At 37.4% G+C, this 25452-nt stretch overlaps 1 protein-coding gene across 4 annotated transcripts in view; it reads right to left on the bottom strand.

Moving 5' to 3' along the window:
• Positions 1 to 1404: 1404 nt before the first annotated feature.
• Positions 1405 to 25452, bottom strand: part of tmem106bb (transmembrane protein 106Bb) — a 34688-nt gene continuing 10640 nt past the window's right edge. For 2 of the 4 annotated variants that reach the window (XM_048610737.1, XM_020512888.2), the window contains exons 3-8: positions 23197 to 23260; positions 17316 to 17475; positions 15216 to 15356; positions 10946 to 10995; positions 6829 to 6882; positions 1405 to 4326 (exon numbers count right to left, since the gene is read on the bottom strand). In XM_048610737.1, coding sequence (XP_048466694.1) covers positions 4182 to 4326; positions 6829 to 6882; positions 10946 to 10995; positions 15216 to 15356; positions 17316 to 17475; positions 23197 to 23260 — 614 coding nt within the window. In that variant the 3' untranslated portion in view covers positions 1405 to 4181. The remainder of the gene's footprint in view (positions 4327 to 6828; positions 6883 to 10945; positions 10996 to 15215; positions 15357 to 17315; positions 17476 to 23196; positions 23261 to 25452) is intronic. The other 2 variants (XM_048610763.1, XM_048610755.1) reach the window with 1 other exon arrangement.

The raw sequence follows: 25452 nt of genomic DNA, 5'->3' as shown, positions 1-25452 counted from the left end.
TGGCAAAGTAATAGCAAGATCATTTTTAAAGGAAAAAAAACTTGGATAGATCCTGATGTTGAAATTTATAAAAAGAGAAACTTAAATAAACAGAGATTCGAATACCTACCACCTGGAGCATGACAGATACATTCTAAAATTTATTTTAATAGTTAAATGGGTGGTGGACTCATGGGCATACCACTTTGCATAACCCTCAGAAGCCAACAGATAAACAAACCTACCAATTTGTATGCTGCCTCAAATTGCAGACACAAGCAAATCATACAAAGTAAAAATCAAATTGAGTTGGAGGGCTAGATTGCAGTTTTTTTAAGGCAAAAAAAGTATCAATATTGCAGTTTGATCCTTTGATTAACATACCTTGAAACAGACCTGAAAAAGCAGCATTACAGTGCTGAAGCAACAACTTTTTTCAGACTGTGCTAAAATTGCTGTAATTCAGTTGAAGCATTCTGTTCTATTGTGTCACAAAAAGTTAAATTCAAATCTCGCTCCAGAGACTTGGTGGATTGGTACATTGTTGGAGGTATTGCATCTCAGATATGATAAACTGAGGCCCTGTCTGCTTACCAAGGTGGGTGTATAAGATCATATAGCAGAATTGAGAGGAGTGTGGGTAGGAAGCAAGTCATATTTAGGACAATATTTAGCTTTCCAACTAACAAACACAACAGATTCTGATCATAACTATGTTGCTTTTTTGATAGCTTACTGTGGCAGCCAACTTCCAGACAACTGCTAGAATAAGTTTCTCACTACTTCAAAGTGCTTTAGGAGATCCTGAGGGTGTGCAAGTCACCAATAAAATCCAAATCACTCTTTCAGTTTGGAATCAGTTATTGAAGTGGGTAATGTTAACATATAACTAGAAGGTATTTCTACAGAATCAAGTTAGGAACTGGTGAATATGTAACTTATAGAAATTAAATCAGGTTGGATGCATTTCAAACTAGTTGGGTCAAAAGGCCCCATTCTACAACTTGCTTTTGCTAATCACTTATTTGTTTCATGGCACAGTCGAGTCTTTCAAATCACATGTACAGACTCCAGATGAAAGAAAGAATCACCTAAAGTGAGCACCCAGCTGTTACATTTCAGATGGTACGTCATTGTACACAAAGAAGAATTCTACTCAGTGGATTCTTCTCTCTCACCACTTTCCTTCTGACATCTGCTACCCCAAGCAGCAGAGGAAAAGGAAATTATATTCTCTGATACCTTATCCGTTGCCAACATGAAAGTTTGACTTTGCTATGTTCACTAGTTTTAGATTGGAAAAAAAAATGGTAATGTACTCAAGAAATAGCTTCCTTTGAGCTGGCAAAATAAGCGCGTTCTCTTTCTTTAGTGGTGGGAGGCTACAAAATAAGCCAATATACATTGATAATTGAACACTGTATGAAGACTTCATTTATTTTATTTAGCAAGTTCTTTGTCACACAGCAGAAATACATTTAAAATGGCACATTAAAATGGTTCAGTGGATTTAATGGTATAAATTAGATGATCATTAGTTTCTAGGTAATGTACAAATTAGTTATCATATCACTTTACTGAAGCAGTGAAAATGGAGTGTCAACTATCATAAGTTCATTGTCCAAGAGGAATATAGGATTAGAGTTACAACCTCCAAAAGTACCTAGTGCATAATTCACAGCAAACTACTCAGATCAGGAAGGTATGGGGAACCACTGAAACCATGTGGTATGATGGAGAGAAATACTAAGCATTGTACATATTAGGCAAGTGATATTGAATAGAAGTGCTGTTAAGTGAAATGTGTGAAAAGTTCAAATTGAGATGAAAAAGGTGTAAACCGTGGCTTTAAACTTTCTGCTTCAAGTATATCACGAGTGCCCCAGAATTTAAGACATGCACTTCGACCTTTAAGTTAGAGTTAGAGTTAGAGGAACAGGAGAAAGTGCAATTCATCAATTTCTATTGTCTTCTTGAAAGTGTTATATTGTACACTGTTTCATCAATCTAAGCTGTGACAAGTTTAACAATGCCTCATCATCAGTCTTAAACTCTTCATACTGAAATCTTGAAGAATCTGCTACAACAGATTCAGAATATCAAACCCTCAATATTTGTTGCACTTAATGAAACACTTTAATCTGAAGGTGATCAGTAAAGTCCAGTCAACCTTTAAAAAGTTTATTTTAAGTAAGGAAGTAAAATATCCCCTTCCAATGCAGAAATCTTAAGAGTCAACTTTGTAAAAACACACATTTATATTAGCACAATATTTTCAGTTCAAAGTGGTAGGCTTGGGAGATATTAACAGAACTTTAGAAATTCAGCGGCATCTGCAAGCATTTGGAGTGCCACCATTAACGTGTGCAAAAAAAACAAGTACCACCACAGTGTCAACAGTACAGTGTGATATCTAGCTAAGTGATTCATTCACAAACCTGGCATAAAAACATTAATTATAAATAATCACATCTGTAACTAAGAAAATGGTTAATGCAGTTTAAATATTTTGCTGTGAACCAGTTTAGACATCAGTTATCAAAACCCAACATGGAACCAGAATAATTGAGAGGACTGAAGGATTTCATCTTAGTTAACATACAAAGATTACAAAAGTCTCAATTTGCAAAGTCTACTACAAAACAGCTTCCAATGAAAAGAGTTAGTAAAATTCTTGATATTGCAATCTAGCATTAAAAAAAGGAACTAATCTTAATTTCAGTGGAGCTAGTTGATGGTTGCTTACCACACATTTGTTTAAAATTTTATTCAAATTAACATAAATCAGGCAGGCTGTATAATAGGCATATGATCTACTAACGTCAATTTGTCTCAACTTCCGAAAACTAGTTTAGAGATAAAAGTTGGAAATGGAAGGACACCTTAAATGAGGCAGAAATAGAACGAATTAAACTCTACTGATATTCATTATTACATTGATCTATTTGTGAGTAAAACAAATTCAACAAGTCACTAAGTGGCTGATTTACTTTATGCAATCCAAACATCAATAATTTACAAGTTTTGGTCAGTTCACCACAGATACCAATTAAGCTTCTAAGTTCTGCTATTCAGATTTAAATTTTCAATTCTTCTCACAATCTGACCTCTAAACATTAAAGTGCATAATTCTGAAGTAATGTCATTGGATTTACAAATAACAGCAAATGTCAGTTAAATAATAAGTTTCAATGACCATTATAAGCAACTGCACACTCAGATGTCACAAGCCTTGGGACATCTTGCTTTGACCAACTATTAAAACAGGGTAAACTATGTCCTGTTCACAAAAAGGACTGTTTAAACAATTTTCACAAATTATAAACTTCTCATTTAGTTGTTCTAGATTACTATTCAATTAAGTAAACAAAGGTAACTAATGGCAAAAAAGATTTCAATTAAAATAGTAGACCTATGCACTTTTGTGTGTCTGGTAAGCAATAAATGTAATAGCTGGGTAGGTCTTAAATTAACTAACTGATGCATGACTTTTCTCAAAGAACTCTTACACAATCATTCGAACAATGATTCCAATTCTCATGTAATATTTTGGACATTAAATCAGATTGTCTAACATGACAACTTATAAAGTTTGAGCCAACAAAGGGAAAAATCTAAGCGTCTTATGCCAATTATTCTTGCATGGAATCCATGTTTAAAATGTTTTAAAGTGAAACTTTCCTCAATTATGACAAGATCACATTCTTGTAGAGGGCAAAAACTGACAAATATGCTTCCACAGTGAATTTAAGTCAATTCTTCAGTTAAAATTAAAATCAAATGTGAAAATATGATAGTTGGCATCCCTATCAATTGTGGATACTAAACGGAACCAGAGTAAATCTCTACAATGTCTTCCTCATTAATATTTAATGTGCTAATTTAAATAATGTGTCAATGCAATGACAGTTCACTTAATCAAATGAGGGACAATATGGAAAAAGTTGTTCACCTGATAAAAACCTGTTGAAATATTTCCTTTAACATACAGCATAACAAACTTCAAATGTGAATAAAATAACAAGTTTACTTAAATTTAGTTAATATAGTCAGACATCATGCAGCAGTTTGTACAGTTATAGTCATCATTTTTCAGTCGTAAAGCAAATTAACTTCAGACACTATTTTGAACATCTAGTGCGCCCAATTATTCTATTAATGGTTTGTTGGTTATTGACTGTTTCTGTACTTTAAACACTCAGTCAAGGTGAGTTGTGTAGTTGTGCAAGGTTGAGATCTTCTGATCTTTTGTAATGGTAGGTGGTGTTTCTTCCACAGTCCACATACTGATACTTTTCAAGTGAAACCTGTTCTGTATGCCCAAAGTAGGATGTAGTAATAGTTGCTCTGAAAGGATAAGAAAGCAACAGTGAAACAAAACAGTCCATAGCTTTTAAAGTCAACTTTTATTCTTCATTTCCACTTTCTCATAGCGCATACTACCTTCTGTACAACGATTTATTTTAAGTTATAAGACATTCAGGGAAGTTATGGATATGAGACAGGTAGGCAGACAAACAGTGAAACAATCTTTTTCCGGGTTTCTAGACAGGTCCATTCATAGAATAGTGGTCAAAGGTTGTGTGCATGTTTCATTGTTGCAAACTAGCCAGGCACTTTAAACTGAAGCAAGAAGAATTCTATAATAACATAAGATATAGGAGCAGAATTATGCCGAAAGCCTGTTCAGTCATTGAATATATTAAAGTGTGAGGCTCCTAAGTTAATTTTACTTGTATCCACAAAAACAACCATTTTGCATACTCAGCTGCAAAAGAGGACAGTAGGGTATCTAATTAACAGTTCAACTTCAGATCACAGGAGCAACTAGTCTGGCTTTACCTGTGCTATTTTAAATGCCACATTTAACAGCACAAGAATTGAATAATTAAAACCAGATCTTTAAATATGTTTTATCCGTTTCACTGTGTTAGCACAATATTCTAATTATAAGTTTCCTTAGATTATATTTTGAGACTGTAGTTTTGAATTTAAGATAAATGAAGGAGATATGCGTCCTGGTTTGTAGTCTGCCCAACAGTGACATAGAAGCATAAAAAATAAGAGCAGGAGCAGGTCATTCGACCCACTGAATCCACACTGACACGCTGAGGAACATCCCACCCAGACCCATCACCTACTCTATCCCTGTAACCCTATATTTCCCCGTGGCTAATCCATACAGCCTGCACATCCCTGGACAGTATGGGCAATTCTGCCTAACCTGTACATCTTTGGACTGTGGGAGGAAACCGGTGCACTCAAAGGAAACCCATGCAGTCACAGGGAGAATGTGCAAACTCCACGGAGATGGTCTTCCAAGGGTGGAATCGAACCTAGGTCCCTGGCGCTGTGAAGCAACAGTGATAACCACTGAGCCACCGTGCCGCCCAATGATCATTTATTATGATCTTGGCTTATCATCCAACTGAACATTGTTTCCTGCTTTCCCCCAGTCCTTTGATCCTTTTAGTCCCAAGTGCGACTTCTAACTCCTTATTAAAATTATACAATGTTTTGGTCTCAACTGCTTTTCTGTGCTAGTGAATTCCACAGGATCACCACTCCCAGGGTTAAGAAGTTTCTTCTCATTTCAGTTCAAAATGGTTTGCCCCATATCCTTAGACTGTGACCCCCCTGGTTCTGGACTGCCCCACCACTGGGAACACCCTTTCAGCATCTACATTGTCCAGTCCTGTTAGACTTTTATAGGTTTCCATGAGATTTCCCCTCATTCTTCTAAACTCCAACAAATTTACTCCTAACAGATTCAAACCCTTCTCAGTTCTGCCATCCCAGGAATTAGTCTGATAAACCTTTGCTGCACTCCCTCTATACTAGAGTATCCTTCCTCACTTGAATCCATTCGCTTGAAGTTTCTGTTTGGTATAACAGGATCCTGGACCCTATTGGAAGCTAGCAGCAATGAGGCACTGTTTGCAGTAAGGACTGCAAACTGATGAGAGCATGGTATATTAAACATAAAAAAGGGAACGTTCCCTCTATAGTTTAAACAGTAAGTTGTCTACAAAAAGAAAACTTGTGGACACTTGTTGCAGTACAAGTTTTGAAAAATGCGAAACCTTATTTTTTCATTATTTTAGCTTCAAACCTCTTGTTAAAAATGTTACAGTTATCTGCAGAGATCGTAACAATGAACGTAATGTAGTCATTTTACGATAAAGTTGCAGATTCAAGTCCAATTCAAGACTTCTGTGCATAATCCACTAAATTAAATTGTCACTAGTGAGGAAGGACTTGTAGAGACGCTGGCTTTTGGATAGGATATTAAAGCAAAGCCTTCCCTCTTCTCAGGTGAATCTGAAAATTGTATGGTATTAGTTGAAGACTAGCAGAATTCCCCTCATATTCTGTCTGATGTTTATCCTTCAACCAAAGCCATTAATAAATATAGATTGTTTGGTCATTTATCTCATTTTTGTTGTGGAATCTTACAATTATGAATGATCTAACTTGTTTTCTTCGAGTACAACAGCGATCACAATTCTAAAATGCTTCAATCACTCAAAGCACTTACATAGAAGTCATGAAAGGTTCTGAAATAATGGACAATATTTATATTTGCCTTTGCAATGGTTATTTGGCACCATATCCATATCCAAGATTGTGGTTTTGCCTATACCATTTGTTCGGCATTCTATGAAGTGTGCCATTAAAGCCCATGATCAATCAATAATAAGTGCCTGCATTTGACTCATAACAGCTTCCAAATATATGTTTTTGAATTTTCACAATATGGTTTCTGTTTACACATTTCAACACTAGGTCAAAGCATATTCTAAATCAAACTCATGCATTTAATATTTAACACGCCATTAATATACTCACTGCATCATAATCACAATGTTATGTACTTTGATTGACATCAATGTACAGTAATCACTGTAATAAAGAAGAAATAACAGGTTAATTTAGTAAACAAACAAGACAAAGTCATTTTTAACTAAAATACTTTCATGTGTATTTTATACTTGTTCTGACTGCTCCCCCACTGGCATTTAAGAGCATTAATTCAGGGTGTGACAAAGAATAAATAATATTCTTTAGTTTAAATTCCTGAAAGCTTCATGCTGAAATCCTTAATTGGAATACACACTCCAAGGGTAGATATAAACTGTTCTGTTAATATAAAAAGATATTGATTACAGGCAATAAGTGAGCACATTTTCTGTCCATGACATTCAGGGACACAGATTTAAGGCAAACTGGCAAACCAAGAAGTGGTAGTAAAATCTAAGCAGCAAGTTATGATGATCTAGAATGCATTGCTAGAAAAAGTGGTGGGAGCATATTCAACAATAATTTTCAAAACAAATTGGATAAATACTTGGAAGAAAATTTTTCAGGGCTATTAAGAAAAGAAAAACCAAAAAAGGACTTCAGGTGTGTTTTCAATCAGCCAGCACAGTGTGCCAAAATGCTTCTTGCAACATCAGTGCTATATCACTCCAAAATAATGTTACTTTGAATATACCAAATTGTGTTTTAGTTAAAGCAGAAGTAATGTGGAATATAAAAGCCTATAAGAAACCTTAAGGTCAGAGTATTATATTCAGTCTAATGCTCCACACTAAAATAAGAACGTTGAAACTTTGATTGGGTACAACTCAGATGCAATAGGCTGCTGTCTATTTTGAGAAAATACAGACGACATGAGGAATGATTGGAAAATTTGTAGTTTTGTTTATGGAATTAGAACAATATATCGTATTTACTCACAATCTGCGAGTACTTAAGATTAAAAAAGGATGAGATAAGAAACTGGCCTCCTGTACTCTGCACGTTTAGCATTTGCATGTTCATTCAAGTACTATATGCTTTTTGTATTGATGAATACTCAAGAAATATTTTATAAGAATTGAATCGTTCACCATTAGCAGTAACTAAGAGCTTTGGTTGTTTTGTTTTATGATTGCTAAAGAATACATATTTGTGGAACTTAATCCTACAGTTCTGTTGTAGATGCAACCTTAAACATCAGTGGAGACGGACTTCAGCACCTCACCAATGCAGCCTTGGTATTCATTTGTCATTGCCACGAATGTTATAATGAATTTAGTTTTCAAAGATATTATAAAAGTTTTTCAGAGCTCCAGCAAGACTTAAATGCATTGTAAAAGAGGTCATTAAAGACATTCCTCTCTAGTATTTTACATTTGGATATGTTATAGTGGGAGTTGTTTTAGACAAGTTCAATACATTTAAGTTTGGATTCAGTTACAGATTTATTTACTTAAAGTATCAATTTGAAATTATTTTCTAGTTTGTTGCTCTTTGTTGAAAATGAACAGTATCAATTTAGACAAATTATTTATGTCCAGAAAATCTACTTTGATCAATCTAAATGTATTTTGTAAAGTTCTAACTTAACCTTTCCCAGTAAAAGTCAAATTTCATTTGGATAATACATCCTTATTTAAGCTGCAACTGTTTTCCCTTCAGGTAATCTGTTTTTTTTTGTCACTAAAAAAAATCATAATGGATTTTACATAAATTTATTTTACATAGTCTGTTATCTCTGATCCCAGGCTTAAGATGCAAAAAGACACTAGATAACTGCAGCAAAGTTCATAAATAAAAACAGAAAGCTGCTGGGTTCTGACCTGGCTCTCAGGTGAGTTTTTCACCTCAGAGATCTTAAATTCTGGGAAAACCTGCTGCTGGCTAGGTGAGTGTCTAATACTCACTCAATACAGCAAGGTTTCTCCTACAGAAGCAATGAGGGACTCTTGCCAGCTCTCTAGTTAGCAGGTGAGTCCCCTGTTGCCTGGATGGAATTCCAACCAATGTTCTGGATCTGTAACTTTTCTTCAGATCTGCAACTTCCAGAGCGTTTTACTTTTGGAATTAAGTCATTCAGAAAGGACATTTCAGCAGTCAGTAAAACATTTAAACAGGCTGAACAATTTTCACTGCAAATGTGAAAACAGCTCAATTGATCACAATTTCCTACTGAATCTTGAGATATTTTTGACAACTTATGAAATGTCAGGCAGTTATGAACAAACCATGACCTCAAAAGGGTGTGATGGGACTTTAAAATGATCCGGATGTTCTTCTTCCCTTTGGGTTCTGTTTCTTTTATTTCTCCTATTGCTTTTTTTTAAAAAAAAAATTCTGGTTCTGTAACCAAGATGGTGCCGGTGAATGGCAACTTTGTAGATTTTCACTGTACTCCTGTATCCCTATACTTGAGTACACATGACAATAAAGTCTAATTCTGATATCTAGAATGAAGGACCATTGGAATCTCTTTTAAAATCAAACAGATAACGAAATAAGCTTCTTTACAGAGAGAAATGAGATGGTTCACTGCACTTACAAAGTTAGTGGTTAAAGTATTCAGGTTGAGGAGATTGAATAGGTCAGAAAAAAAAAAATTGATAGATAGAACAGAGCAATTCGATGTGATTTGGACTATTAGCTTATGTGGAAGCTAACTGCTGATGGGTTCAACTGAATAACTTTGTTTGCACGTAGGAATTTAAAAGAGAACTAGTAGTCTTTGTAGACTCAATACTCAGTGGATCTGCTTACTGCAAAACAAAAAATCAAAGCCACTAGAATTATACAGCTATAATAATAAAAATACATGATCTGGTCAGTCCATACTATGGATAACACATCAAATTCTGATGACTAGGAAACAAGGGAGGCATTTAAATGCAAAAAAAAAGTACATTAGACTGATCCTTAGTGTCAGGATTTTATTTGCAATGAAAGATTTAAGAGACCAAAGCTTTTCAATCTGAAAAGCAGGAAGCCAAGAGGTGATCTTGGAAATTATCTGAGATATTAGCCCACATTATGATTAAACTGCAAGTCAGATAAAAGATTACAATATTTAAAAAATATTAAAGCAAATGTAGGTCCAATCTCCGGAAATTATCTTTTTCTGGCAGACATTACTCAATGGTGGTCATGAACAGCTGGGTATAGTGCTGGACACAGAAACCTGAACCATTCAGAATTCTATTACCATGGAAATCAATTCAAAAAACATAAAAAGGATTCCAGGTAACCACATCATGAACCATACTCCGCATTTCTTGAAAGACTTTAACATTTTGCAGAAACAAAAACAGAAGTTGCTGGAAAAGTTCAGCAAGTCTGGCAGCATATCTGTGAAGAGAAAAATCAGAGTTAACGTATTGGGTCTCGTGACCCTTCCTCAGAACACTAAAGTTCTGGGGAAGGGTCACCAGTCCCGAAACGTTAATTCTGATTTTCTCTTCAGATACTGCCAGACCTGCTGAGCTTTTCCAGCAACCTCTGTTTTTGTTCCTGATTTTTGCATCTGCAGTTCTTTTGGTTTTTATTTAACATTTTGCAGACTTCCAAGAATTGATGAGAAAAGTAATTTTGTTTACTTGTTGCAGTATTCCTTGCCTCTGACCTGCTCTTATAGCTACTGTTTTTATTAGATGCTTCAGTACAGTTTCTGGTAAGTTGTAACGCCAGGATAGTCAGGAATTCAGTGATGATAACTCCATTAAATATCAAAGGTCAGTGGTTAGATTGTGTCTCTTATTGGAGATGGTTGTTGCCTGGCATTTGTGTGGTGCACATGTTACTTGCCATTTGTCAGCCCAAGCCTGGGTATTGTCCATATCTTGAACGTGGACTGTTTCATTATCTCAGGACTCAAAAAAAAGGATCCTGACCCGAAATATCATCTTTCCTGCTCCTCTGATGCTGCCTGGCCTGCTGTGTTCCTCCAGCTTCCACTGTGTTATCTGAATCCAGCATCTGCAGTTATTACTATCTCTGAATTTTCTTTATGATGCACTTAGTCACTTGTGAACTTTGCCTGTATCAGTGCAAGTTTGCAGTTTTCAGAACTTGCGCAAGTCTAATTTTTTTTGGCAAATTACGTAATCACTTTCACTTGAAATAATTTGACATGAAAACGTTCTTGTGATAATTTGTGAGAAATGCTACTTACTACATGTAGCTCATTTGGTCTCCTATTACAGTATGAACAGAATAGTCAATCTGCAAAAGAAAGTAAATTATTCAAAAAACATAACGATGTAGGATAAAACTCTTCGACACAAGGTTTGATGCAAAAGGAAAAGTATTCTAACATAACATGAAAACAAACATTCAAATTAGAAGATTATTTTAACAACCTTACGAGTTACAGCAGGAGTGGGCCATTTAACCCTTTGAGCTTGCCCACCATTTGAGAACATCGTGGATTTGATTGTAACATTACTTTCATATTCCCACCTAGTCCTGATCATGTGTTACCTCCTCTCTTCACAAGAAATATCCACCGCTTCCTTAGAGATATTTAAAGACTCTAATTTCCACCACTTTTGAAGAACAGAGTTCCAAAGATGCATGACATGAAGAGGAAAACATTTGCCTCTTCTGTCTTGAATGGGTAACCTACTATGTTAATTCTAGATTCTCCTGAGAGGGGATATCCTTCCCACGTCTACCCTGCTAAGCCCCCCCAAAGGATCTTGTATGTTTCAATCAAGTTTCCACTTACTTTTGAAATTTCAGTGAATAAATTCCAAATCTGTCCAACATTCCCTCAGAAAATAACACACCTACTCCAAGTATTTATCTAGTAAACAAAAACAAAGTTGATGGAAAAGCTCAGGTCTGGCAGCATCGGTGAAGAAAAAAAAAATCAGAGTTAAAGTTTCAGGTCCGGTAACCCTTCCTCAGAACTCATCTAATACCAGGACTGACAGTGAAACTAATGTCAATGGGCAAGAAGAAAGAGTGAGGTTCTGAGGAAGGGTCACCAGACCCAAAATGTTAACTCTGATTTTTTTCTTCACAGATGCTGCTAGACCTGCTGAGCTTTTCTAGCAACTTTGTTTTTGTTCCTGATTTACAGCATCTGCAGTTATTTTGGTTTTTATTCATCTACCAAACCTTTTCTGAACTGATTTAAATGCATTTACAACCTGTACTAAATAAACAGATCAATACCTTACACGGTATTCTAGATGTGGTCTCACCAATGCCCTGCATAAATGAAATACAGTTTTATGTTGGGGAGGCGATGGCCTAGTGGTTCTATAACTAGATTTTTAATCCAGAAACTCAGCAAACATGCTGATCCGGAATCGAGTCATGCCATGGTACATGGTGGAATCTGAATTACATAAATATTTGGAACTAAGAATTGTTGTAAAAACCCATGTAGTTGACTAATGCCCTTCAGCAAAGGGAAATTGCCATCCTCACCTGCTCTGGCTTACATGCAAATATGACCCACAGCAACGTACTCTACTTTCAAGAACCCTTTGAAATGGCCTAGCAAACCATTTAGTTGTATCGACTGCTATGAAGTCTCAACAAAAATGAAACTGGACCAGCCACCTGGCATTGACCTAGGCACTGGAAATTACATACTCAGGGAATCATAACTTACACAGTGTGCAGACACCACCATTCCAAGATATTACCTGTCCCACTTGCATGACATAACCAGGACTCAGCTTGTCCAAATCTCACTGCATTATCTCTACATCTTCCTCACAACTCACCTTTCCACCCAGCTTTGTGTCATCTCCAAATTTTGGAGATATAACATCTATTTCCATCACCTAAATCATGAACATATATTGCGAATGGCTGGAGTTCCTAGTACCAATTGCTGCGTTACCCCACTAGACACTGCCTACCATTCAGAAAATGACATATATTCCATCTTTTTGTTTCGTGTCTGCTAACCAATTTTCTGTCCATCTCAATACACTAACCCGAACCCATGCACTTTAATTTTGCACATTAATCTCGAGTGGGACTCTGTCCACAGCATTCCGGAAGACCAAATAAACCACATCCACTGGCTTCATCAACTCTACCAGTTACATCGTCAAGAAACTCGAGTAGATTTGTCAAGCATGATTTCCCTTTTGTAATTCAATGTTGACTGTGTCTGATTCTTGCATTGTTTTTGAAGACCTCTGGTATAAAATCCTTGATAATGGACTCTAGCACCTTCACCATGACTGACATCAGACTCACTGGTCTTTAATTTTGTTTTCTCTCTACCTCCCTTTTTAAAAGGTGGGTTACATTAGCTGCCCTCCAATCTGTAGGAACTGATCCACAGTCTAAAGAATCTCGGAAGATGACCATCAAAAATCCACTACTTCTACGGCCACTTAAGTATTCGGTTATGTAGATTTGGCCCTGAGGATTTGTCAGCCTTTAATCCCATCAATTTCTTCAACCATTTCTCTACTAATAAAGATTTGCTTTAGTTCCTCCCTCTCACAAAACCATATGTTTCCAATAATTCTGGTATGCTGTGATCTCCTGTAAAGGCAGAAGCAAAGTATGAATTTAGTTCGTCAGCCATTTCTTTGTTGCCCATTGTAAATGACCCCATTTCTGACTGCAAGGAATCGACATTCGTTTTCACCAATTTCTTTTTCTTGAATACCTATAGAAACTTTTACACAGTCAGTTCTTATCTTCCTTGTCAGCTTAATCTCACTCCATTTTCCCCTTCTTAAATCTTTCCCTTGGTCCTCCTTTGCTGCCTTCTAAACTGTTCCCAGTTTACTGGTCTTTTTTTTTGCCTTGCCAATTCATAGGCCTCTTTTTTTGCATCTGACATAAGACTTTAGTAAGCCATAGTTTGGCCACTGTTCTCTTGCACTCTCCTGCTAGACAGGAATAAACAATTTTTGTAGTTCACCCACTTGCTGTTTGAATGTCTGCCATTGCCTATCCACTGTCATTCCTTTCAGCAACATTTCTCAATCGATCACAGCCAATGCACACCTCATATCATCATAGTTTCCCTTATTAAGATTCAGGACTCTAGGCTCAGAATCAACAACCTCACTCTCCATTTGATGAAGAATTCTATCATATTGTGGTCACTCATTCCCGAGGAGTCTTTCAAACTAAAATTATTTCTTTCTCATGCATAATAGCCAACCGAAGATGGCCTGTTCTCAAGTTGGTTAGTTTCGAGTTGGCCCTGGGATTACCACTGGATTAACTGTAGCTCCACAGAATTCTAGTAGCATTACAAGGGCAGGACAGAGACCAGGAATACTGCAGCAAATACTCACCTTATGACTCCCCAAAGACCATTCATTGTCTACAACGGCATAAGTCAGGAGTCTGATGGAACAGTCCCCACTTGCATGGACGAATGCAGCTCCAAAAAAACTCAAGAAGCTTGACATTGAACAGAACAAAGCAGCCAGTATGATTGGGACCACATCCACAAACACCCACTCCCTCCACCATCGATGCTCAGTAGCAGCAGTGTGTACAATCTACAAGATGCATTGCATTACAAAAAGTTGTCAAAGAGCTACCAGAAACAGTCCTAGGGAAAGTGGGATCTATTATTCGGACAGTCTATAGCTGAACTGGGCTGGGTCCAGTGTTCCAGCAAATTTCACAATTAAGGAAGTTGAAAGAGTTTTAAAAAAATAGTGGATCCAAGGGATCAAATTTGGGAAAAGATGGTGAATCAAAGAAAACTGACAAAGCACCTCAATCTGTCCTCTCCTCCATTACATTCACAGAATCCCTACAATGTGGAAACAGGCCCTTTGGCCTAACAAGTCCATACCAACCCTCTGAACAGCACCCCACCCAGATCCATCCCCCCCATAACCCTGCATTTCCCATAGCTAACACACCTAATCTTCACAATCCCGAACACAATGGGCAATTTAACATGGCCAATCCACCTAGCCTGCACATCTTTGGACTGTGGGAGGAAACCGGAGCACCTGGCAGAAACCCACGCAGACACGGGGAGAACATATAAACTCCACACAAACAGTTGCCCAAGGTTGGAGTCAAACCCGGGTGCCTGGTGCTGTGAGAGGCAGCAGTGCTAACCACTGAGCCACCGTGCCAGCTCCCCACAGATGAATGGTTTCCTGTGCCATTGTCAGATGCCAGTAGATTCTGAAAGGAGCAACTGATTCCAACTCACCAAATGTAATTAATATAGCGTTCTTCCAATATAAAGCAGCATGTATAAAAATGTTTCAACAGAGAAAGGACAGCCAGCACCTTGACTGACCTAAAAAAGGAATTGCCATTTGTAACATGCACTGCAGATTATTGGAAATTTTTTTCCACTAACAAATTTACGACACATTTTAGGGAAATGGTAAAGCAAATCAACTAAAATTTCTCTCTTTTGTTTCAAAAGGATAGAATATGATCAAGAAAACTGTAAAAAGAAAAGTTTTACTGAAGATTACCTGTTTCATATCGAGAGGTCCAATTTTTGTAATATTGCTTATCCGTGATTTCCCAATAACTGTTTTTGAAAACTGCACTTGAGCACTAATGTTTGCAACATTTACTGAATAGAAGTTGTTATTGGTAATATTTAAAGTGCTCTGCAAAGGACAAAACAACAGTATCAAAACCAACTTCACTTCAATATATCCTTAAAATATACAAAACTTACAACTTTGCACTTCTGTTACTGAAATCTATTAGCCTTTAAACCTCAGTTTCAACTTTCCACACAATCATATTTTAAATTCCATATCTTTAATCACAGTACTTGGAATTGGAATGGGCTGCCTACATGGGAGTGGGAATGAGAAGCAGAGAGACACAAGGAATGGCTTGTTAGGTAAACATAACTTGTCAAAGTTAACAATGGGCTGTCTATGGATCTCTCTTTAGGTTGTCACCACAACTGGCGAGTTAATGTTTAATTACAGATAGAGTGAAACAAGGACTCTGATGATACAGTAGTTACATTCTTATCTCTGGATCAGGAGCTTTAGGCTCAAGTCCTACCTGCTCCAGAGGTGTGTAATAATATACCTAAACAGGGTGATTGGAAAACATCTAGATAGATGAAATAAGATGATCAAAATGTGATAAGAACATCAGAACACGAGGCAGCCTGGTTGCAGGGATAAAAAGCATAGACTTGGAGGTTTCTTGCACAAAGGGTAAAAGGAAGCGACGAGCCTACAGTAGCTGCTAGAATCAGTGGGAAGCAAGGTGCATTTTAACTAGATTTGACCATTTTCTTTCGTTAAACGTAACTTCTGTGTCTTAACAAATTGCCCTGATGCCAACATGGCAAGTCTGAAATTTACTGTCTCGTCTGAAGCTCTTGCAAGATTCATTGTTTCTTAGCTTAGGAAAAGAAATAGTCAACCCAGTGCTACCATTCTTCATTGTGATTTCATTACCTTTGATGTAAGGGGAAAGCAACTTTAATCTCAGTACTAGACATAATGGCGCAATAATTTCAACAACACTCAGGGAACTAAGTAACTCCAAGGGTGACACTAAAATATTAATAATATTTTAATAAAAACTCTGTCTTTGTAGATACCAATCAAGCCACAAATCCCAGAAAATTCCTATGTTGTTCCCTCCTTAAACAAAGGTTTCACAGACCACCAAATACAACCTGGCAGAACTATACAAAGAGTACATAAACAGTGAACTGTCCAACATGAATAACAAAGATAATTATGATTGAAGGCTAGTACCAACCAATAAGTTGTTTATTTCACAGTGAACAACTAAATTCTATGTCAGAAATTCTTTACAATATTCTCCCACACCTTTTTTTCCCTTGGGATTAAGGAGAATACAGATTTGGAAAGGGATTGGGTGGGCTAGCTTTTGTGAAATACTAGTTCAGTTTGGATATGGAAGTTTAAAAATTATGTAGAAACCCTCGAATGATGCTGGTGCCAATTACTTCTTTGCAACAGTGAGGAGTGCTAACAAGCAACACATTTTGAATCAAATATCAGTCCAGCTAACTGCAGCAAAACAACCAGATTGGTCATGCGGTAAATTATTGACAAACGAAATGGGTTACATCAACTTTGGAAGAAACCCGAGACAACATAGTTGCTCTTGAACATAACAAAGCCATAATCTAGATATTCATAGCACTGGAGCATTCCCAACCAAAGTCAAAGGGAAGATCTGTTTAAAAACAAAGGAACGGCAGTGATCAACAGCTCATTCTTCCAACCAATAGTACGAAAGGATGGACTAACATTTTCTTGCAATGAGGAAACAAAGAAGGCTACCCTGTTGTAAAAAAGAATTAGGAGAGGAAAAATCTTTTTAAAAACATTCTAAATATTAAATCTCCATTATCTAACAAGGCATTTGAAATTTAAATGCAAGCTGTAACAACGTGATCAAGAGCACCTTTTCTTGACATTAAGTGAAAGAGTTAAGATATGTCTTGTCATTTAAATAATTACAAGGAAGAGCATAATAAAACACACCATGGAACTACATACACTGTATATGTCCTTTAAAAAATTGTTAATCAGATTTTACCAACTTAGCAGTTCAGGGCTTACCGTGATGTTGAGATAAACAACCCGGTGGATTTGGTCATAACTGACATAAATGGACTTCACACCAACGTAACTCACATCAATAGATCGTGGGAAGAGAAAAAATACTGCTAGTCCAGAAAGTAGCAAACAAAGGACCACTGATGAGGTTACATACAGTTTCCTGCAAGACATAAAAGAGTTTAAATACATTTAAAAAAAAAGCACACAAGATGTTGTGGTGGTCAAGTGGAGTAAATCAAATTAATGCTCTGTATCGTCTGACGTGTTCAATCTATCACCAATCAACCAAATTGCTTGTGCTGTATATCCTTCAGTATGTAACTGTGCCATTCTTTGTTCCAAGCATCCATGTATAAATCGATTATATATTAAACATGGTCTCATTAAAGCATTAAACAACCTGTAGTACCTGTTACCCTGTGATCCCAATCTGGTCACTGAATTCACACAAACTGCTTAAAAATACCCTAGGAAATCTTTTTTGTCCATCATATACGTTTTGACAAAAGTGACCTGGATTGTGACATCACAGCAATGTGAATTGTTAGTGTGGTAAATAAACTTCATATAGCTCACTCACAGAACCGAACTATTAATGGTATGTGTTGTGTGGACTAACATGTAGTAAACTACAAAATGGGACTGTGGTAGCAACAGTAGGATTACAATACTGAAGTACACAGTATTTGGCTCAGAGCATTTTTGAGAGATTGAAATGTAAGCTTCCTGCTGTGTGTATGGTGTTTTGTGGAAAATATCAAAAAAAGCAGATACCTTGGTTGCAAAATTCGAAGCATAAGAAGACAGAAAGTTGAGGAAATCAAGACACTTTTGTAAAGTAGCAGCAACGTACTATTTACAAACAAGAGTTGAGAAGCCATCAAAAGCACAAAACAAAACTACACTGCAATACAGATTTTTACACCAGTATTTTAAAGGGCAAAGGATAGAAAGCAAACATTATCTATAGGTTGGAACATATTTAATGTTCTGTCTCAATATCAGTTGTTTAAAGAAAAGTCTTTTAACAAATCAGCAGATAACAGACACAAAATTTCATCCATTTTTGACAGTATCAAAGGAACATGGACTTCTTTTTAAACACTAAAAATGTCACTTAAACATGAGACAACTCAAGTTCTTCAGTTCAACCTACTCATCAACTGGTATTAGAGCTGATCCTACCGAAATAAAAGACAAAAAAATGCCTAAACTGAAAAAATAAAGTTGGCCTAAAAGTGCACAACACTGAATCACCATGGAAGATAGTCTTAGCATCGAACCCAATCATTCTGGTGACAGCCAAGCAGAACAAATCTAGTAAGTGATGTCATGATGACCAGCAGCAACAGCTCAAAAAGATCAACCAGCTGTGGCCTGCATGCATCCAACAGATGCCCAAGGTGCTATGTTCTCTCTGGCCATTTACAGATAAATAAAGGCTTGCCCACAATTTAATCTTCAAATAGCAAACAAGTCTTAACTCTGCAAGCTCTACGTCAAGATACACTAGACCATATTCATATAGGTCACGTGGGTGCAGAAAATTCAAAAGGTTCGTGCATGAATTTATATACTGGCCCAACATTATGGAGGGCATCGATCAGGATATCATGTCATACGTCCAACCATGTGAGGGGTAGATCATGCCTCACAAACCTTATTGAATTCTTTGAAGAGGTGACCAAACACATGGATGAAGGTAGAGCAGTGGATGTGGTATACATGGATTTAAGTAAGGCATTTGATAAGGTTCCCCATAGTAGGCTCATGCAGAAGGTAAGGAGGCATGGGATGGGGGAAATGTGGCAGATTGGATTCAGAATTGGCTGACCCTTAGAAGACAAAGGGTGGTAGTGGACGGAAAATATTCAACATGGTGCTCAGTTACGAGTGGTGTACCACAAGGATCTGTTCTGGGTCCTCTTCTATTTGTGATATTTGTAACTGATTTGGATGAAGGAGTGGAAGGATGGATTAGAAAGTTCGCGGACGATACGGAAGGTGGGTCGAGTTGTGGATAGTGTGGGGGGCTGTTCTAGGTTACAAAGGGACATTGATAGGATGCAGAGCTGGGCTGAGAAGTGGGAGATGGAGTTTAACCCTGAAAGGGTGAGGTGATTAATTTTGGTAGGACAAACTTGAAAGCAGAGTACAGGGTTAACGGAAAGATTCTTGGCAGTGTGGAGGAGCAGAGGGATCTCAGGGTTCATGTCCACAGTTCCTTGAAAGCTGCCACCCAGGTGGATAGAGTTGTTAAGAAGGCGTATGGTGTGTTAGCTTTCATTAATAGAGGGATTGAGTTCAAGAGCCATGAAGTTATGCTCCAGCTATACAAAAGCCTAGTTCAGCCACATCTGGAGTATTGTGTCCAGTTCTGGTTGCCTCATAACAGGAAAGATGTGGAAGCATTGGAAAAAGTGCAAAGGAGATTTACCGGGATGTTGCCTAGAATGGAGGGAAGGTCTTATGAGGAAAGGTTGAGAGCGCTAGGGCTTTTCTCTTTAGAGCGATGAAGGGATGAGAGGTGACTTGATAGAAGTGTACAACATGATCAGAGGTGTAGATAGAGTGGACAGCCAGAGACTTTTTCCTAGGGTGGAGGTAGCTATTACGAGGGGGCATAGTTTTAAAGTGAGTGGAGGTAGATATAGGGAAGATGTCAGAGGTAGGTTCTTTACTCAGAGTGGTCAGGGCGTGGAATGCATTGCCGGAGAGGGTAGTGGAGTTGGCCTCATTAGGGGCATTTAAGCAGCTATTAGATAGGCATATGGATGATAGTATAAGGTAGGGGTGGAGGTTAGATAGACCTTAGGATTAGGGTAAAAGTTTAGCACAACATTGTGGGCCGAAGTGCCTGTACTGTGCTGTACTGTTCTATGTGCTACGTTCTAAGACACTAGCAGAAGAGAGAAAAATTATATATATGCATCCTTGTACATGTTATTGCAAAAGGGTTTTCCTTCAAAGGGAGGAGGGATGCTGTGTTATGGCATAGATTCCAGACAAGACTGGTCTGTACCTTGAAGACAGTTAGATGACACAATGACAGATGACTTTCTGGTATTAATGTAATCGCCTCACCTTCAGTTATTCTCTCTGTACAATGGAGTCAGTGTAGTCAACCAACCATGTGTGTAATGGACAGTAACATTAATAAGCACTGAATCCGGACTGTATGTGGAAGTCCTTGATATTGTAGCCTTGTAAATAGTGAATATTGTAAATAATTGTCAGATATCCGATTCAGAAAACCTGAGAATCTGTAACATATATTATAAAGGACTATCATTTAGCAAGCACAAAACAGCATCATTTAGTACAAAGGGAGATGGTATGGTAGTTCAAGTTCAAGTTCAAGTTCAATTATCTCAGCCACAAGACAATACTACAGGAGTTACACAGGGTTGTGTTCTAGGCAGAACAAATTTCATAAGACATAAATAATAAATAAATAAGAGGAACAGCAGGAGGTCATTCTGCCCATCAAGCCTGAATCACCATTCAATAAGATCATGGTGAATCTGCCAGGCCTCAAATCCTATTATGCACTACCTCCACATAACCCTGAACTGCCCGATATTCTAGATACATTCAGTAATCTAACCTCTACAACTGTCTAGGGTAGAGAATTCCAGACATTCATTACACTCTTGGAAGAGAGATTCCTTTGTATCCCAGTTCTAAAAGAATGTCTCCTTACACTGTAACTATATCACACAGTTCAAGATTCTCCAACTAGTTTTCATGACTAAATGAATGCATAACAAGTTGTCAGCATACAACTCAGGTAATCTCAATCCCTTCCATAGAAAATGTGAATTCCATATAATGTTTTGCTTTATTAGTTTCCAAGGTGAAATTCATCTTCTGGGATGGTTTATCTTGATCAAATCTGCAGCAAAATTAATTGGTTTCAATTTAATGTTTGATTCTCAGAAACTAGAGTCAACAGCTATCAGGAGACAAACTCTCTACTGATTGGGAGTCATACCTGTTGCATAGGAAGATGGTTGTGGTTGTTGGAGTTCACCTCATCTCAGCTCCAGGATATCTCTGCAGGAGTTCTGAGCGTAGTCTCCTCGGCCCAACCATCTTCAGCTGCTTCATCAATGACTTTCTCCTCATCACAAGGTTAAACGTGGTGATGTTTGCTGATGATTGCGCAATGTTCAGCACCATTTGAGAGTCCTGAGATACTGAAGCAGTCCATGTTCAAGATATGACAATATCCAGACTTGGGCTGACAAGTGGCAAGTAACACATGCACCACACAAATGCCAGGCAATGACCATCTCCAATGAGAGACACAATCTAACCACTGACCTTTGATATTTCATGGAATCACTGAATTCGCCACTATCCTGGGGTTACAACTGACCAGAAATTGTACTGAAGCCGCTTATAAAAACAGTAGCTATAAGAACAGTTCAGAGGCAAGGAATACTGCAACAAGTAACTCACCTCCTGTCTCCTCAAAACCCTTTGACCATCTCCAAGGCACAAGTCAGGAGTGTGATGAAATACTCCCCACTTGCCTGGATGGGTACAACTCCAACAAACACTCAAGAAGCTCGACACCATCCACGACAAAGCAACCGACTTGATTAGCATAACATCCTCAAGCATCCACTCCCTTCACCACTGATGCCCAGTATACAGACTACTTCTATCTACAAGATGCACTAGAGAAATTTGCCAAAATCCTTAGACAGCACACTCCAAACCCATGACCATTTCCATTCAACTCACCACCGAGTTGGAAATATATCACCATTCTTTCACTGTCATTGGGTTGAAATCCTGGAAGTTTTCACCCTAAGGGCATTGTGGGTCAACCTACAGCATGTGGACTGCAGCAGTTCATGAAGGCAGCTCACCACCACCTTCAAGGGCAACTAAGGTCAGACAATAAATGCTAGCCAGCCAGCAACACCCAAGTCCCACAAGTAAATTAAAAAAAAACAACACACCAAATTATGCCTAAATTGTCAGCAATAATTCCCCATGCAGGAAGAATTAGCAACACTCACTACACAAACGAGAATGGCATGACTTTTGGAAGTTTATGTAACTGGCATCCGCACAAGTGTTCTCCAGTTTAAAATATCTCCTTCATTTTTGAAGGAGTTTAAGAAAATTGACAAGATCTTTTGACTTCAATTCACAGCCAGGATCATGTGATGGTATTCAGGCACTTACTGCGAGATAAGTCATTACGTTTTGCTGACAAATGTGCAAATTCAGAAATCCAATCGAAAAGAATTTTCCTTAAGGCCGTGTTTGCTACCACCACAACTGCAGGTGGCGCACTCACTCAGGAACTGCAGTGCCTGTGACATCGACATCACTGCCAGAAATGTCACAAGTAGCTGCCTGGAAAGATTAGACCACCCAAACCATTGAGCAATTTAAAGCTATTTAATTGCAGAACTAATAAAATGTTTCTTTTTCAAATTATAGCTGATGTAATCTTAAATGTTTTACGATCTTACTCTGTCAGCCATCTATCACAGTTTAAGATTGTGGTTTTCTCACAGTTGGACAGAACGGTGAGCTGGATGGATAGTCAAGGGAAGCTATGAGTATAACACGTCAGCTGTATGAGCACCACTGGCAGAGTGAATGTCAACTTCATGCTCCAGGCACGCAATAATTGTAGTCTTCATGTATCAGTACATTGGTGGAACATAAACACTGTCCTTAAATTATGGAAATTAGCTAGAAAGCATGACCTCAAAAGACAATGCAGGACCAACTTTTACATTTCTACTCGCCAAACTGCTGACCAAAACTGAATTTTAACCGATGTGCAAAAAACATATGACAACTATGCATAACATTTGCTCTATTATTTCTTAAATGTTTTAAAAGAACATACGTTCGCCTTGGTCTCAATCTCTGATCGCTATAAGGAATCAAGGCCACGAGCTGGTTTTCTTGATCTATACGAAGAAAAAACATTGAATTCAGGGTAGAATTCTAATAGGACAATATTCTTTAAAAGCAAACAAATAAAGCCCATCAAAAGAGCAGAGAGTAGAGTGCATCCTCAACCATGTGTTAGTTTATTTTTTAAAATATATTCCTAATTTTTTTTTTTTTTTTTAAAAGCACTACTTTAGAGAATTAGATTTTATTGTCACATGTTTATTTGGTGGGTTGTGGTGGGTGGGGAATGGGTGTGGGTGGGATGCTCTGAGGATTGGTGTGGACTTGTTGGGCCAAAGCACCTGCTTCCACACTGTAGGGATTTTATGATGACGATGATGTTCTCAAGTATAGGGATACAAGAGTACAGCGAAAAATGTACAAAGTCACCATTCACCAGCACCATCTTGGTTACAAAACCAGAATTAAAAAAAACAGGAGAAATAAAAGAAACAGAACTAAAAGGAAAGAAAAACATGCAGATCTTCTTAAAGTCCCATCTCAAAAAACTTGCACGCATTCTGGCGGTCTCCAAGCTGGAAAAAGTTCATATAAATTGCTCCCTAAAATTTCTCAGATCAGCCCTTCAAGTTCAGTCCAAATCATTTTATGGTTGTGTCTTTGTAGTATTTAATATCATTTCATCCATCTCAATTTGCTATTTAAGATAGTAAATTTAATTTCTTTATTGGAATTTGGAAAAAGGAGAAACTTCCAAGTCAATTTGTAAGCTAACATCAGACAATAACCACAAAGCCTGCCAAATTGTGATAAAAACACAAGGGGCTTACTGACATCCTCCCAAAAAAAAAGTATCAGACATATGTACCCAATCAGGTCTACACACAACTCCACTTCAAGTGGGTTGACGTTAACATAAGGGACACCAGGGATGGACAATAAATATAGCCATGCTAGAACTGTACACATCCCAAGAATTAAAGCTTTGCAAAAGTAATTCATTACATCCTGAAGCATCTCAAAGTACTCCAAAATCAATGGATTATTTTTGACATGCAGTTCCTAATGACACACAGTAATTGGTTACTGTTGGCCGAGTACATTCCACAAACGCTGAATAAAGGTCCATATAAACCAAAGTAGATTGGTGGTTGTATAGGTAGGCTGGCTGAAATCTACTTACCCATTCTTATACCCAAAAAGACACAGTCAGGTTTCATGAGATATACAGATCTTTATTTTCTTGACAAGGTTAAGATTTTAAAACATTATTACAACTCAATTTCTTATCCTTTAGAAGTCATGGTTTATTCATAACTGCGTGGTATTTCATAAGTTGTCAAAAATATCTCAAGATTCAGTAGGAAATTGTGATCATTTGAGCTGTCTTTACATTTGCAGTGAAAATTGTTCAGCTTGTTTTAATGTGTTTTACTGACTGCTGAAATGTCCTTTCTGAATGACTTAACAATTGCAAAAGCAAAATACTGTGGAAGTTGCAGATCTGAAGAAAAGTTACAGATCCAAAACATTGGGTGGAATTCTATCCAGGCGAAAGGGGACTCACCAGCTAACTAACAGCTGGTGAGAGACCCTCATTGCTTCTGTCGGAGAAACCTTGCCATATTAAGTGAGTATCAGACAATCAACTAGCCAGCAGCAAGTGTTCTCCAGAAGTTAAGATCTCAAGAGATAAAAAAAACTCACCCAAGAGCTGCGGTCAGATGCCAGCAGCTTTCTGTTTTTATTTATAAATTTTGCTGCAGTTCTCCAGTGTCTTTCTGCAACTTAAACTTGAGATCAGAGGCAACAGACTATGTAAAACAGGTTTATGTAAAATCCATTTTTTAATGACAAAAGAACAGAAATTGTCAAAAAAGAGAAAATGGTTGCAGTTTAAATAAGGACTTATTATTCAAGTGAAATTTGACTTTTAATGGAAAGGTTAAATTAGAACTTTACAAAATACATTACATCAGTCCTGTTAAGTAGGTTTTCTGGTCATAAATAATTTCTGTTTTATCTACTGATACTGTTATTTTTCAAAAGAGTAATAAATTAGCAAATAACTTCAAATTGATACTTTAAGTAAACAAATCTCCAATTGAATCCAAACTTAAAATGTACTGAACGAGTATAAATGAATCAGAGATAGTAGGAACTGCAGATGCTGGAGAATCCGAGACAACAAGGTGCAGAGCTGGATGAACACAGCAGGCCAAGCAGCATCATAGGAGCAGAATGG

Source organism: Rhincodon typus, chromosome 2 (genome assembly GCF_021869965.1).
Source record: "Rhincodon typus isolate 14 chromosome 2, sRhiTyp1.1, whole genome shotgun sequence".
In the NCBI taxonomy this organism is placed as follows: Eukaryota; Metazoa; Chordata; class Chondrichthyes; order Orectolobiformes; family Rhincodontidae; genus Rhincodon; species Rhincodon typus.
Note: the sequence above shows the minus strand (reverse complement) of the source record. Positions and strands in the feature narration are given on the sequence as shown.